Source organism: Parasteatoda tepidariorum, chromosome 1, assembly GCF_043381705.1.
Source record: "Parasteatoda tepidariorum isolate YZ-2023 chromosome 1, CAS_Ptep_4.0, whole genome shotgun sequence".
In the NCBI taxonomy this organism is placed as follows: domain Eukaryota; kingdom Metazoa; phylum Arthropoda; class Arachnida; order Araneae; family Theridiidae; genus Parasteatoda; species Parasteatoda tepidariorum.
This window is the reverse complement of record NC_092204.1, coordinates 75,594,145-75,609,326: the sequence shown is the minus strand read 5'-3', so window position 1 is coordinate 75,609,326 and position 15,182 is coordinate 75,594,145. Positions and strand designations below refer to the sequence as shown.

The following is a 15,182-nucleotide window of genomic DNA, read 5'->3' as shown; positions in this document are numbered from 1 at the left end:
ATTTAAAATTTGGCATTTCTTAAATATTAGAAATAAGCTAAACAAAACTTTCAAAGCTTGTAACTACTAACAAACTCTAAGTCAAGAATGACTTGACATTCTTCAGTAATGTAATATGCCAAACAAAATGATGCTTGGAAATGTTGAAAATTTTGCTTAGTATCCTAATATTTTACTTCAAATAGTATGTTTTTGATATAATCATGTTGGGAAAATGCAAGAATCTGTTCTTAAATATCTTTTAACAACTTTATCTAATATCTTTTAACTTTTTATTGCCCAAAAAGGAATTAATTTTAAATTATAAGCAGTTAAACTCAAAAATACAGTTTTACCAAAACTATGGGTTTTTAACAGTTTTCGACGTTTTTGACAGTGGGGTTTTTGACATGACGGTAAAAACCATGGTATAAACCGGTAAAAACCGTCACGTGTCGAAAACTTGCCAACCCTGGTATAGATGCCATAAATTTCTTTAAGAATATCTTTGTTTGAGTCTGTTTGAAAATCGAAGAAATAAGGAAGTGGTATTTCCTAAATTATCTACTCATTCAGTTGTTAGAAGGTTATTAAATTTATAAATATGTTAACTTTTGAGTAAAATGTGTGCATTTTTTCTAATGTTATATATATGATTTTAATGCTTAATGTGATATATATCTACATTATTTTAGTTAAATACCACAGAACATGCTCCTTATTATCAGTTACTGCATCTTTTTGCTTTTGGGACTTATTCAAATTATTTAGGTAGGCCAAAATTTATATTTATCTCAATAATGGTTTTGTTATACTTCTTTCTAAATTCAAATTTTATTTATATATTTATTTTAGAAAATAAAGACCAATTTCCAGAATTGTCTCCTGCTATGATTAATAAGTTACGCCATCTCACCATTGTATCTCTAGCTACTAAAGATAAAGTGAGTTGAAATTTGATTGATAATTTTTTTTTCTATTATTTTCCTTTATTTTTCTAGAAGATATATTGCATTTATTCAAAATTTTCCTTTTCTTTGTTTTGTTACTTTAAGCAGCTTAAAAAAAAATTAAAAGAAATCAATAATTATGAAATAATTACAAATTACTGTTTAATTTATCTTATTTTCCAGTACATTATTGTTATCTTAGATTTACTGATATAATTTATGTTGTCAAATTGTTATGTTTCTCATTTTAGTGTTTAATTCAGCTATGGTAGAAGCAACTTAGGGAATAAAATTAGGAAACTGAGAAGACTAAAATTAAGAAAAAGGAAAAGAATTATTCTAAGTAAAGGAAAAGAAACTAAAAAATGAAGGGGGAAAAAACAGATCAAAATATGTGATAAATATATTTTTTAGCAATTCATATAAAGGAAAATATTTTGTGATTTATCTCATCTTAGAAATATGTACTTAACATGGAGGCCTAGTTTCAATCCTACAATGTTTAGATAACTTTCATTTTCATTGAGCAAAAGTTGTAAAAAAACAGGTAGGGGATGACAGGGCATGTTGGACCAGGGGCAATTTGAATCAAGCTGAATTATTTTGATGTTATTAAATATTTTTAATTGTTTTTTCCATTAACATGTAGAACTGCTAGTATTACAAATCCTATGAAAGAATCACTTGGTTTAGTTTCCATTTTTATTGCAACAATTCGTATGCTATCATTGCTAATTCAGTTTTTGATCATCGCTACTAATCTTTTAAAATTTGTTTCTGTGAAAATAGAATAATAAATTGAGACTATTTTAAAAAGTTAGATCTTTAATTTAACAATTACTTTCAGTCATTTAAGTTTATTTTTATTTGATATATTAAGCTTATTTTTTGTGAAATCCCGAGTATGGGATATGTTGATACACTAAACTCGTAGTATGTTAAACCATCTATATAATTCTGAGAAATTTGATTATAAGTATCTTTTTCGTTAACTGTAGAGTTATACGTTCTCATAAATAATTTAAATTCACTTCTATTTGTTTAGAAGTATCAAAGTCTTTCAATTATTCTACTTTAAAAAACCAAGGTGCACCAGTCTGAAATGAAGAATGACAAAATTAATAAATTTAAAGTATTATTCAATTCTTTTCCTTGATTAGAATTTATTTTTAATTTCTAATTTTTAAACAATTGCTTTTTAGTGTATTCCATATTCAAAACTTTTGAAAGAGCTTGATTTGAAGAATCTGCGAGAATTGGAAGATTTGATAATTGATGTAATATATGCTGATATAGTGCAAGGAAAGTTGGATCAAAAGAATAATCGATTAGAAGTTGATTATACTTTGGGCAGAGATATCAAACCTGCTGATGTTGATATCATTATCAATGTCCTACATGAATGGTAAATAAGTATTTAAGTCATAATTTTTATTTTATTATTTTTAATCAGTAGCAGTCAAATAAAGTTCTAAAAATATGTTATAGCATTCTATTATTTTTTACTGTGGAGACATTTTTTTTAAAAATAGAAATCTGATATTGGAATATATAAATGCTTTTGCTTTACTATTTTGTCTTTGAAATTCAAATACTATGTATCTCTGTGTATAAGTCGACCCCCTATTTTTGGTTATGAGATAGAAAATTTCTGGTATGTCAGGAGTATAAGTCAAAAGCTAAGGGGGAAAAAAAACAAGTATGAGAACTCTTAAAAATTTAGAAAAATAATTTAGTCTGCAAAATTTTTTCTAGTTAAAAATATTTAGCATTCTTCTCTCTGGATATGTGAAACTTTTATCCTTAAATAAATATGTATATTGTTATTAAATCAGATATAAATGATATTCTGGAATCTTTGAATTCGTATCTTTATGGTATGATTTAGAAGTTTTTATTCTGTTCTATATTTTGATATACTTTTGAACAAAATAACTTAATTTTTCCTATTCTTAATTTTTCTGATTATAATTTAAAGTGTTTTTAAAAATCAAAATGCAAAAAAAAAAAAGCAAAATTAATTGTATTAAAAATAGTTTTTAAAAGGATTAAATCAATACGAAGTTATTCATATCTATCTCATTATACATAATGCATTGATATTTTATGATAAACGAATGTCTGAGTATATTACAGTTGTATAAGTCGACGTCCTGATTTTGTAAAATTTTGGAAGACTGAAAAGTTAACTTATGCTGCAATATATTTGATATAACTAATATAGGTCAAATAGATCTAAAAAGATCCTTGTTTTAAAAAAGAAATTTCGTGTCACACTTATAATCTCTTGTCAGCAGGTTTTCCTAGGTGATATTTCATTCTGCTGACTGCAGAAATTCTATAGAAAGTATGAATTTTTTCCCTTAGATTTACTCACAATTTTCATATATATATATATATATATATATGCAGGTATATACATACATGCATACTAATTGATGGACTAATTTTTATTATCATTAACATGTTATCAAAAGTTGATACATTTAAATAAATCTAAAACTTTGTTAGAAGATTTTTAAAAAATTTTTTTATTTATGTCAAATTCATTATGTATATTTTGTTGAAGTGCAATTCTAATTGTTAGCTACTTTTATTTGATTNCTTAAATATATATATGTATGTATGTATACAGGTATATACATACATACATACTAACCAAAACTTCAGGGTAAACTTTGAATTGCCCTGTATGTTGCTTGTTAATTGTCACAAATGAGATGAAAATCATTGAAATGTCTGTTAATATTCCTGACTAATTTTTATTATCATTAACATGTTATCAAAAGTTAATACATTTAAATAAATCTAAAACTTTGTTAGAAGATTTTTAAAACAAATTTATTTATTTAAAATTCATTATGTATATTTTGTTGAAGTGCAATTCTAATTGTTAGCTACTTTTATTTGATTCCTGCAGGTCTGATAGCTGTGAAACGGTACTGAATAATATTGAAAACCAAATAGTAAAAGCGAATACAATGAAAGATAATCATCTAAAATTAAAGCTGCAGATAGAAAATGAGGTATTGTAAATTATTTGTTTACTTTTGTTATTATTTATAATTGTGTACTATTTTTTTAAAATTAATTTTCTTCTAATAATTGTTTGATTTATTTTTGCTATAGTTGGATTTTTATTTATCGATAAACTTCTTTGATCACATAGAATTATTATTATCATTATTTTTTTGAAAGTTACAACAAAAATTTAAGGGCTTGGGATAGTAGCTTATTATTTAAATCAGTAATTCTTTGAAATAATGTTAAGAAAAGAATGTATTAAAAATTATGTGAAGATTGAAGAATATGTACATATATAAGTAATAATGCAAATTTTACCTCTTTTGTTTACATTTTTTGAGAAGTGCAAGTCTTTACTCCACGCATTATCATTTTTATTTTATTTTGTAGCCGGCATTGAACAGCCGACCAAATTTTGAGTTTACAACTGCCCATGTTCAACTCTGTAGCTTTGTAATTTTTAATCCATTTCAGAAGACAAAGGAACTTCTGTATCAAGTATTAGGAAAAATTTCCCTACGTGGAAGACTTTTTGATGGAACTAATCCATGTTTGTGTTACATGGTGAGAAAAACTCTAAAAATCTCCTACTGTTAGCCTGATTGCTTGGGGACTCTAACCCATGATCCCTCTACCACTGATGATATTTTACATCAGCACTGTGGTCGAAGTGAGCCAGGTGTGGAATTCGCATCAACCAGCTATCACTAAGATTCGATCTCGGGTCGCCTCATTGGGAAGCAAACACTCTTATCCCCTGATTCACCACAACTAATTTTTTATCATTTGAAAATGTTCTTATCAATATGCATCATAAATGATAGTGAAGCAATTTATATACTTATCTCTATTTGTATTAATTGGTTTTACAAATCTTGCAGTTTGATTCCTATTTATCTAATTTGCACATCAGATTTTGTTTTATTGCTCTGCAATATTTTTAAAGGCGAAACCATCATTTTAAAGTGTTCTTTGCGTAATGTTTAGTGATTTTTGTATATTTTAAATTTATTGCCTAGTTTGATGTTACTATTTTTAATGAATTGTTATATTAGAAGGGAATAAATTGAAAGCCAATTAAAATATTTTAAAGTTTTACTTTGGTATTCGTGTCATTTCAACCGAAACTAATTTTACTATTTCAAAAGTTTTTAATTTGCATTTTAGGTCAGCTCAGTAAAGAAGAATTTAAAATCTCAAGCACAAGACAATGAAGTTGTTGAAGAGATGCGAGAAGTACTGCAACCTGAAAAACCTTCAAAGAAGAAATCGAGTGTAAAAGGGTAGGTATTGTAAAATATTTGCAATACTATTAATTGTTTAGTGTACTCTCATATATCAATATCCATAAAGCTTCATTTTATATGAAGTGGTGAAAGCATATAAAATGTTTGGTAAATCAATAATTTGCTTGGTAAATCAATAATTTGCTGTTGTTAAAGGCAAAATTTCTTAAAATATGAAATGAAATAATTTAAATGATTAAAAATTTGCTATTTCAACTCTTCATTTTATATTATTTTACAAAATGTGTCATATGTTGTAAATTCTAAACAATTTATTGGTTTTTCATCTTCTAAATTGTACTCAATGTCTTACTTTTCTATTTTTCCCTCCCCATTAAAAATAAAAGCCTATTTTGTTGAATATCATCACTGTTCGCTGTTTGGTTAGGAAAAAGTCAAGTATGGATGTATTTAGATTTATTTCTATGGCTAAAAATATTTTATTTTTTATGGTTTCAGAATCAAAGGCAGTAGTAAATTTTGGTCAAAATCATGAACTCCTTTTTAAAGAGTGACAAAAAGGTATGCATATGCTTCTGCATCGTTCGTTACATCATATTCCGAAATTCTAGTGCACTTACTAGAATTTAGTTTTATTTTATTTGTTTGCCTAATGTAGAATAAAATCAGAAATACCAAGTTTTAAAGAATAGCAAAAAAGTGCTACTTTCTGATTTGTGTTTTAGACTTTTATAAACTTTTTTTTTCGTCATGCGTATTTACTAGCTTTTTTTTTGTTACATAGATTTTCTATATTATTACATTTTTAAATTATTTTACTATTTTGTGATTTAGATATATTTTTTATAGGATTGTAGGACTGTGGTAAAGCAGATTGGAATGCTTTAGATCTTCCATTTATTCTTTGTGAAAAATATATATGGATTCCTTTCTGTTGTATATATAAATTTTTTTTTTTCTGTCTTAAATAAATATTCAAAAAAATATTTAGTTCCTGTATTTCTTTCATTTAATTTTACATTACTGGAACAAAAATACTTACTTTTTTTAGTATTATGAGTACAGTCTTTAACAAATTATAGTTTATATTGTTCTGATTAAAGCAAAATCACAAGTTTTAGCTTTTATTTGATTTATGTGATGCATTGCTCCTTGAATTTTTAATTTCCTTTTTACTTTTACATATTCTTTTATAAGAAATTTTTTATTTATTATTTTACCGAATCTATTTTTATTATTTTTCACAGTCTTTTTAAGCAGAACATTATTATTTTATTATTCTTAAGTTTTCATTCTTGACTAATTTTTATGTTAGCATTACATTAAAATAATGTTGCATTAATCAAATTAAATATATTTTTTGACTAGAAAAACAATTTCGTGGATTGAGGTTTATTTCTTATTTTTAGTTTCAATTTGACTTATTAATTTTTGCGAATCAATTATGAAACGTTAATAACATCTATTATTTATTTTAAAAAAAGAAATGTTTTTGTCAACCAACTTTTATAGACTTTCTTCCTGGCTAAGCAGTGAACAAATGGTATTTCAAAGACAACAATATGAGTTTAAAACTATGGAAGAGAACTTGTTCCCTATTACCCATAAGTGAGCAGTTTTAGTTCAAACTGTTCTGTGTTGTATATAATGTGTGGATGGAGTTATAGAAATGCAATTATTTATGTAAATTTCTGCATATGTATTATAAACTCATTAGATACCCTTCTGTAAAGATGTGAGTTTTGATATGCATTACATTTTTGGGCTCTGCAATCCAAAAAGTAAGAAATGTAAGAAACAGAAGGTGACTACCTCTGTTTTAACAGTATAATTATTATTGTTTTTCTGATATTATACAAAGTAATAATAGTTTTTTTCCTATTTGCTTTTCTTTTTATGTGTATATAAATGTATATTTAAACATAGTTTTTTAGCATTGCATGTTCTTTTGAAATAGGTTCTTTAAATTATTTTTAAAATACTTGAAACTTTTGTTTGTTCAATTCCTGTGTTGAGAATCTTAATTTTTTTAATATCAAGCGAATGTGTTGCCACTTTTCTATTTTTAAGTTTGATGCAATTTGTTTCACTACCTGCTTATATAAATTCAGCTGATATTTACTTCTAAAACAGAAAATAGCTGGTGGCAAGGAGGCCCTAATAGAATTATGCAAAAAGCCTGTATCATATTAAATACCCTATTCTCTAGAATGTGTGACTAGGTAAACTATTAACTAACTGTATCCAATACTGTTTAAAAAATAAAACCTATTAAATTTTAAAAAAAAAGAAAAAATCTTATGTCATAGGCAAAACTAATGTTAAATATATCATTGAATAAGTGGAAACTGAAACTTTTATATTCAAATGAACATTGGAAACTAAACTGTTCATACAAGAATGAACAACTTACTTAGAGCTATAATCATTGGTATATAATTATTACTAAAATTTCAAAAAGTATCTTTTTAAAAAAAAACTTATTTTTTAAATTTTGGCAATCATGCCATATTTTCTTGGTTAAAAGTTAAATTTTTGAGGATAAAAGGTATATTTATTCGGATAAAGTATTGTTTTTTGCCCAATTTCATTACTTAATAATTCTAGGCTAATTATCTATCAAATCGTCGATGGTGCCTTCAAACCATGAACCTTTTTAGTTTAATAAAATTTAAACATCGGATGAAAAGGTATTCACAGTGTTAGTTTTTTTATTTTTTTGGAATAATACTTTGTGTGTGCCAATTAGTTTTCTTAAATAGATAAGATACCTCATTATTCCATATCCTGTTTAACTCATGAAAATTTTACATCTATAAATTTTCTTTTTAAATACATTTTCTTTCCTTTCCAGATTGGTTCATTCCATGTCAGGTTATACCCCAGTTAGTTAATTGTGTCATTGTGATAATTCTTTTTTGTTTGATAAATGGGACAATTTTTACAATGCTACATATTTAACACGTTTCTAAGAGCACTTCAGCGACTGTAAATAAACTTTGAAATTTTCATACTTGTGCTCAATATTGAAGCTTTCATTCTTGCCTACATCCTGAAGCATTTTGTTTACTCTATCTCTTTTTGAAATAAAGGTTTTACTAAACAAATTGTGGCTCTTTCTTATCACATCTTGTTTACTTTATTTATTAAATTTTATTTAAGTATGTTCATTGTATTTTTTTTTTTTTATTTGTTCAAATGTTTTAAAAGAAAAATATTTTCATTACATTATTTGATTTTATTTTGTTTTATTAAAATTATTGTCAACTAGAATCTTATTTGAAACTCTTACTTTAAAAGGTGATCTTTCTCAAGACTTGCTATGAAAATGACCTTTATGAAAACAAAACTTTCCATTTAAACATTTAATTTCACAATCAGCATGGGTGCCACTCTAAATAAATTTCAAGACTGAACTTTTTTTTTTACCAATTAACTAGGTCTAGCGTTGTTTACCAGAATGTTTAGAAATTTATAGCTTACTGACTTCAAAATGTACCTTTCTATGATAATAGCTCATATATCATAATTAGGGCTGCAAGTTTGTCGCGGGAAAGAAGACCCCAAATTTGTGTAAAAATCGCGGGAATATTTGAAAATTACTCAAATTCTAAACATAAAAAAATTTATTGTATAAATGATGCAAAAGACAGAAATTGAGCAATATAATAAAAAAAGCTTAAAAATGCACAGCAAAAGTATTTCTTTGAATTTCAAGGAATATTAATATTTTTATTTAAATGAATAAAATATTGGTACAAAGTGTTGTACATTGTCAGATTATTCTCATTTATCCTTCGTCTTTCATCACTTAATAAATTTTTATACTTAGAAAACGATCTTTCTGCATCGACGCTGTTTTTAGGCACCGACAAACTTTGAATTGCCAATTTTGGACCATTCGGTCTTTTATTTCCAAAACTCGATCAATTTTCCTCCACCAATGCGCAATTCCTTGAACGTTGCTTTGTAAGAAGTAATTGCGGTGAAAACTCAAACATTCTACATTCAAACTACTAGTTACAAGTCCCTACTAACTACTAGTCCCCCCCTTCATCTAAAAACTGATCCATATTTAAGAAATCACAAGAAGCCGCCTGGGAAAAATTAACTGGATATGTAGAAAGGCAGTAGAAATTTCATTGCCCAGTGCAATAGCATATATAACAATTTTTCTGTCAAAGATTTGATTTATAACATTTTCCTTCTTTTGTGATTCCAATTTCTTGTGTACTCTTACTGACTTCAGGAAGGTAATTACCCTCCCTAAGTGTAGAAAGACCACCTTAGTTGACAAGATTGTAGTTACAAGTCCCTACTAACTACTAGTCCCCCCCTTCATCTAAGAAACTGATCCATATTTAAGAAATCGCAAGAAGCCGCCTGGGAAAAATTAACTGGATATGTAGAAAGGCAGAAATTTCATTGCCCAGTGCAATAGCATGTATAACAATTTTTCTGTCAAAGATTTGATTTATAACATTTTCCTTCTTTTGTGATTCCAGTTTCTTTTGTACTCTTACTGACTTCAGGAAGGTAATTACCCTCCCTAAGTGTAGAAAGACCACCTTAGTTGACAAGATTGTGATTATCTCTTATCTCTGAACTATTTTCATGTTATTTTGCTATTGATTCACAGCCCTAAATATGTAATCAATTTTACATGTTCAATTTAAGGTTCAGGTAAATAAAAAATTCTGTTTAATAAAAATAATAAATTAAAAAAAATCAAATTTTAAGCAATTTTCGCACAAGTTAAGACATATTGAGAAATTCGCAGATTTTAGGAAAGAAGATGACAATTTCGCGGAAATTCGCCCCGCGACAAACCTGAAACCCTAATCATAATCAACTAGGAATTTATTAATTTATCTATAAAAAAAATTTTTTTCATTTTTTTCACAGCAAGCAAATATAAAAATAATTCGAAAATAAATAATAAAAAATAGTTTAAGAAAATTAAATAAAACCAAATAGGAAAATTATATTAATTAATGAAATTTAGTCTACTGATTTTTTCTCAAGACTGATTTCAGCCCCCAGGACTGTAGAGTGGCAACCATAACAATCAGTTTATTTTTCAGCCTATTCTGATAAAAAACAGCTTTTTGCTTATGAAAAACATTATTAAAGCAATGAAAATTTTTTTTAAAAACCTTTAGTTTCAATTGAGACTTTTAGTTTTATAAACTGATAATTTACGTCAAAAATGTCTCATAAACAGACATGATTGTTTCGGAACTATAATTATGCATCTTCTATGAACAAAAAAATGAGAGGGAAACACAAATATGCAAAAGAAACTACTAACTATCTACAATAAGGAGTTAATTTAAAAACAATATTGACCAATTGGATTGAGTTGCAAGATTTTTAATATCACTAGGCTGTTAGCTGAGAATCTAAGCTGTAGAAATCAAAAAAAGATCTTATAACTTTTTGAGTTTTTACCCTTCCTTCTTGTTTTCTTTTACCTCCTTGTTTTTTCTTATCTCCTTTCTTGTTCTTGAACATTTTGTTCCTTGCTTTTTGTAATGCAATTGAAAAAGCAATTTAAGTGCCTCATAGAAGTGAAACACTTACTTTGATTTTTCAATTGCATGGCAGTATTGGCCAGTCTTTTTTTCCGCTTTCAAGTAACTTATTTGTAATTTCTCCTGTTTTTATCATTCTTTATGTGTATCAAGAGTAAAAGATGATGCTTCAAGTATCATCATATTTAGCATGATAGCCCAGGGTGGGCTAAGGTTTTTTGTTGACAATTCCTCTAGGGCAGCTTATTATTTCCCAGTCACTATAAATCTGACAAAACGGAATCAAGAAATTGTTGTATTGGCCTTTTTTCCAGCTAGTAAAGATCTTTGTAACGAAAACCTGCTTTCTATCTAGTTCTTTAAAAATTCTTATATTTCTTTCTGCTACAACTCTGCCAATTGTTATCTTTGACACCACCAAAGTTTGCTTCTGAGAATCTTTCTTTTGAAAACTTGCCTTTTTACTGTGTGTGTTAGATATCACTTTATTTGGAAATTAAACCAGAATTACAACTGTTCACTGCATCACAAAGGAGAAGGAAAAATAATTAACAGTGAACAGTGCATATTTGAAAAAGTATCATTAACAATTTAAAAAAATTTAAAGTGACAATAAACAGTCAAAAGGAGACAAAGGAATTATTCAATTATAGTCTGATCATTAAGAATTCATTATTGATCTTGTTTCTGATTATAATTTGGTAATCTCTCCGTCATCCTGCGAGCTTCTTTCTACTTCTTGAAGAGATCAAAAAAATAGCTCGAATTCAGAGTTCTGCTTGGTGAATTAGGCATAAGTTGGTAGAGAGTAGACTTTTTTAGTTAAAGTATGTATGACTTTGTTAGTACACTTTAATTAAGACTGACGGCATAAGGAAAATTTTACATATTAGAATTTTTGTATTTCTGTCAAGAAAACAAAACCTCAATAAAGAACTAAGTTCTAAGAACACTTTGACTAATGAAATGAAAATGATTTTATCTATAGTACCTAAATGATTGGACTCTTTTATCATTATTTTTACTTAATTTATGTACAATGCAAAGTTTGTTCTACTTCAACTGGAGTTAAGTTATAAAACAAACTTCTCTCAATTTTTAAATCCTACTCTAAATTTTTGCATATTTTATGAAAAGGAAAGGTTAAATTTATTAAACCAAGAATCACAAATGATGAACTACCACTTTAAAATATATATTTGCTGTCCGGAGCAAGTTGGCATCTCTGCATATAGAAGTGGTACTGAAATGAGAAAAATATGGTTAATTTTAGAGAAATATNTACATTAGACTATATATATATATATATATATATATACAGTCGTTCCAAATTAATCGCCCCTCGGACAATCGAATAACCTGCTTATACGAATAAAATTTAATGGAACTAAATTATTTTATATTAAACTAATGTTGAACTTCTCCGTTTAAACGGTTATTTGTTGTTTTTTGCCCCCGCGTAATTGCATATACAGCGATGCCAACTGCTCCGGACACGCCAAAATAATTAAAAAAACGGTAAATAACTACGAAGTAAATTTTGCAAATATTTGACTATTTTTGCCTACTTTTTTAGAGGTATAGCCTGACATAAGTACTATAAAGTGATGAATTATATAAGCCTACGAATTATTTATAAATAGTGGTGGATAAAAATGTTCTAAATTAAATTTATTAAACCAAGAATCACAAATGATAAACTACCACTTTAAAATATATATTTGCTGTCCGGAGCAAGTTGGCATCTCTGCATATAGAAGTGGTACTGAAATGAGAAAAATATTGCTAATTTTAGAGAAATATTTCACCTGCTAAAATGGAATTTCCCTTTTGCAGTTAAAATAAGGATACAAGGTGGTCATTTCAATAGGGACCTCGTATTCATTATAGTAGGTGTTAGGGATGAAGTTGAAAAATTAATCAAATCTTGCTGCCTCTCTTTACCCCTCTTTGACTTACTTCACTCACACATAATTTAGTATGTAAAAAAGGGATAGAGTGATTTGTTTTTAGGTCAAGACTTGCGGTCCCCTCTTGATGAACTATTAGCTTTGATAAGAAAAAGTTTTAAAAACCTAATACACTATTGTAAAGAGTGTCTTTCTCTTAAGTAGAATAATTGCTTAATCCAGTGAATAATTTTGAGTTGGTTGTAAGTTGAGCGCGAAAAAGAATGATTTAAATTAATCGGAAAAAAAAACAATGAATCTTAGTAACAATAAATTTCAAAAAAATCCCCAACTAAAATAGCGCATTAGGAATTTCTCAAGTTTCAAACATAAAAAAAAAAAAAATTGAATGTGTTTGAAAGAAATACGCACAAGTCATGAAAATTTTTGTAAAAACAAAAAGGGAATGTCTAATTTTGATAAATTGACGAATTAAACGAGTATAAAAACAGTCTTCAATTATAGAATTTTTCGGATGGGATTAAATAATATTTTAGTTCCTGCCTACATGATACTTTTTACTAACATTGATTTATTTTTATATATCTTTAAATGACATATTTTTATGATACTAAGGGGCAAAAAATTTTAATTATAATTACTTATTGATCATAAAACTGAGTTTATGTAATCTAAACGCTAAACTATGCATTAAATACCATTAAAAAGTAAAATTTCGCAAAAATTCAGAATTTAAGATTGAATATTGCACTCCCCTTTCAATCGAATAACCCACTTAATAGCATGGATTTGACTGGAACCGATGGTATTCCTTTAAGCGGAGTTGACTGTATATATATAACTCCTATGTATATAATCTCCTTCATATATCCATTGAAAAGAAAATTTTATTTTAATACTCAATTATTTTCATTTATGATAATTACCTAACTAAAGAGTTCTCAGTATACATTTTTTACTTTTTAGAATTTAAAAAAATTAATGAAAACTATTCAACCTAAAGACTTGTTATTGCTTTAATTTGATGTAGTTTAGGAACATTCACTAATTTTTCACAAATTTTTGGTAACCTTTTTTAATTAAAAAGATCAATACTAATAATTAAAAAAATCATGCAAGCAAATATTATTTAATGACTGTTTTTTAAGTAAATATGTTTACAAGTAAGCAAATTATTTGGAAATATATTCATGTAAGAATATTCAAATAAATTAGACCTATAATGAACTACCATTATTCCATTTAATTTTGATTATGGATTAAGAAAAATTTTTTTTTTTTGGTTAATGGCACTTGGGTCTATTTCCCATTGGCCTCAGAAATGCCAGAATTGCTATTCAAGTCACGGCGGTGGAGTAGCGCTGCCCACGTCATACAACTACAAACCCGTTGATAGGGCCGATTACAGTCACACAGAAGGAAGGACATCCATGCCCTGAGCGGGATTCGAACCCGCAACCATCGGCTCCGCAGTCAGGCACGCTAACCACCCGGCCACCTCGTCGGCTGGAGTGAGAACTATCTCTAAAGAAACAAGGGAGTTACACAAAAGTTTGTAAATCTTTATTACATAACTAAGCAGGTTTGATTATGAGAAGAAAAGAAACAATTATAATCCATATATTTTTTTTTAAAATAAGAAATGACTAACATCCTTCACTCACTCAAGTAGCTTTTGCACCAAACACAGCCCACAAATTACATCATCTATTTTATATCACAAGCTTTGAAGCGCATCTGCAATCAAATATATATAAATATTCTATATACATATTTAATGGAAAAAGAGCAGTTTATTGACATTAAAAAAGAACTAAAAATTTTATGTTGAGGATTTTAACAGAAATATTATAAATACAAGTATTCAACTCTCTAATTTTGAAACTAGAATGCCTGTTACTTTGTTGGAATGAAAAAAAGGAAAACAATTGCATTTGACATCATAACCCTCTGTACATTAACTTGGGCTTTTTTTATTTATTTATTTAATTGTTTTTTTTTTTTGAAGGAAAAAAATAAAAAGTAACAAACATTTAAATAATTCATGCACATCATATTTTCTTTTTATTTACTGACTTGGTCACTTTTATTAGTATGAGCAGGAAATCTTGATATTACTATTCGTATGTAAGATTGGGTACAATGCTTACCCTTATCCATTTCCAATAAATCCCTGCACTTGGTCGGAACACAGCTCGCCTACTATAGCCATTGTTTATTAAGAGTCCTCTCAACTGTCAAAAGGGTCGCAATGGAGTGGGAAAATTCTAACTATGCTCTTAATTCTGTTTATTTAGTTTTCACAAATAAACTGATGATGGATTCGGCAGTATCTTTCAATTCATGTATGATACAAGGCTGTCAAACAATCAGAATTTGATATATAAAGCATGCGATATTGGGAATTCTCTATTAATTTTTTCTGACAGAATTATACCAATACAATTCTGCAGTTATAAGTTTTTGAAAGCATTTAAATAGTATATAGTTGTCTGTTTTCAGGTATTTAATAAGTATCTTTGTTTTTGTGCAATTAAC

General features: G+C 27.3%; 1 protein-coding gene across 8 annotated transcripts in view; it reads left to right on the top strand.

Annotated features, from left to right (window-relative positions):
• The window catches only part of LOC107436296 (COP9 signalosome subunit 7), an 11,392-nt gene extending 3,085 nt beyond the window's left edge, over positions 1 to 8,307 (top strand). For 2 of the 8 annotated variants that reach the window (XM_016047944.3, XM_071182477.1), the window contains exons 3-9: positions 675 to 750; positions 835 to 923; positions 2,132 to 2,334; positions 3,850 to 3,955; positions 5,121 to 5,236; positions 5,699 to 5,761; positions 8,055 to 8,307. In XM_016047944.3, the coding sequence (XP_015903430.1) occupies positions 675 to 750; positions 835 to 923; positions 2,132 to 2,334; positions 3,850 to 3,955; positions 5,121 to 5,236; positions 5,699 to 5,735 (627 nt within the window). In that variant the 3' untranslated portion in view covers positions 5,736 to 5,761; positions 8,055 to 8,307. Of the gene's footprint in view, positions 1 to 674; positions 751 to 834; positions 924 to 2,131; positions 2,335 to 3,849; positions 3,956 to 5,120; positions 5,237 to 5,698; positions 5,762 to 6,049 lie in introns of all 8 variants that reach the window. The other 6 variants (XM_016047941.3, XM_016047942.3, XM_043047581.2 and 3 more) reach the window with 4 other exon arrangements.
• The last annotated feature ends 6,875 nt before the right edge of the window (positions 8,308 to 15,182 follow it).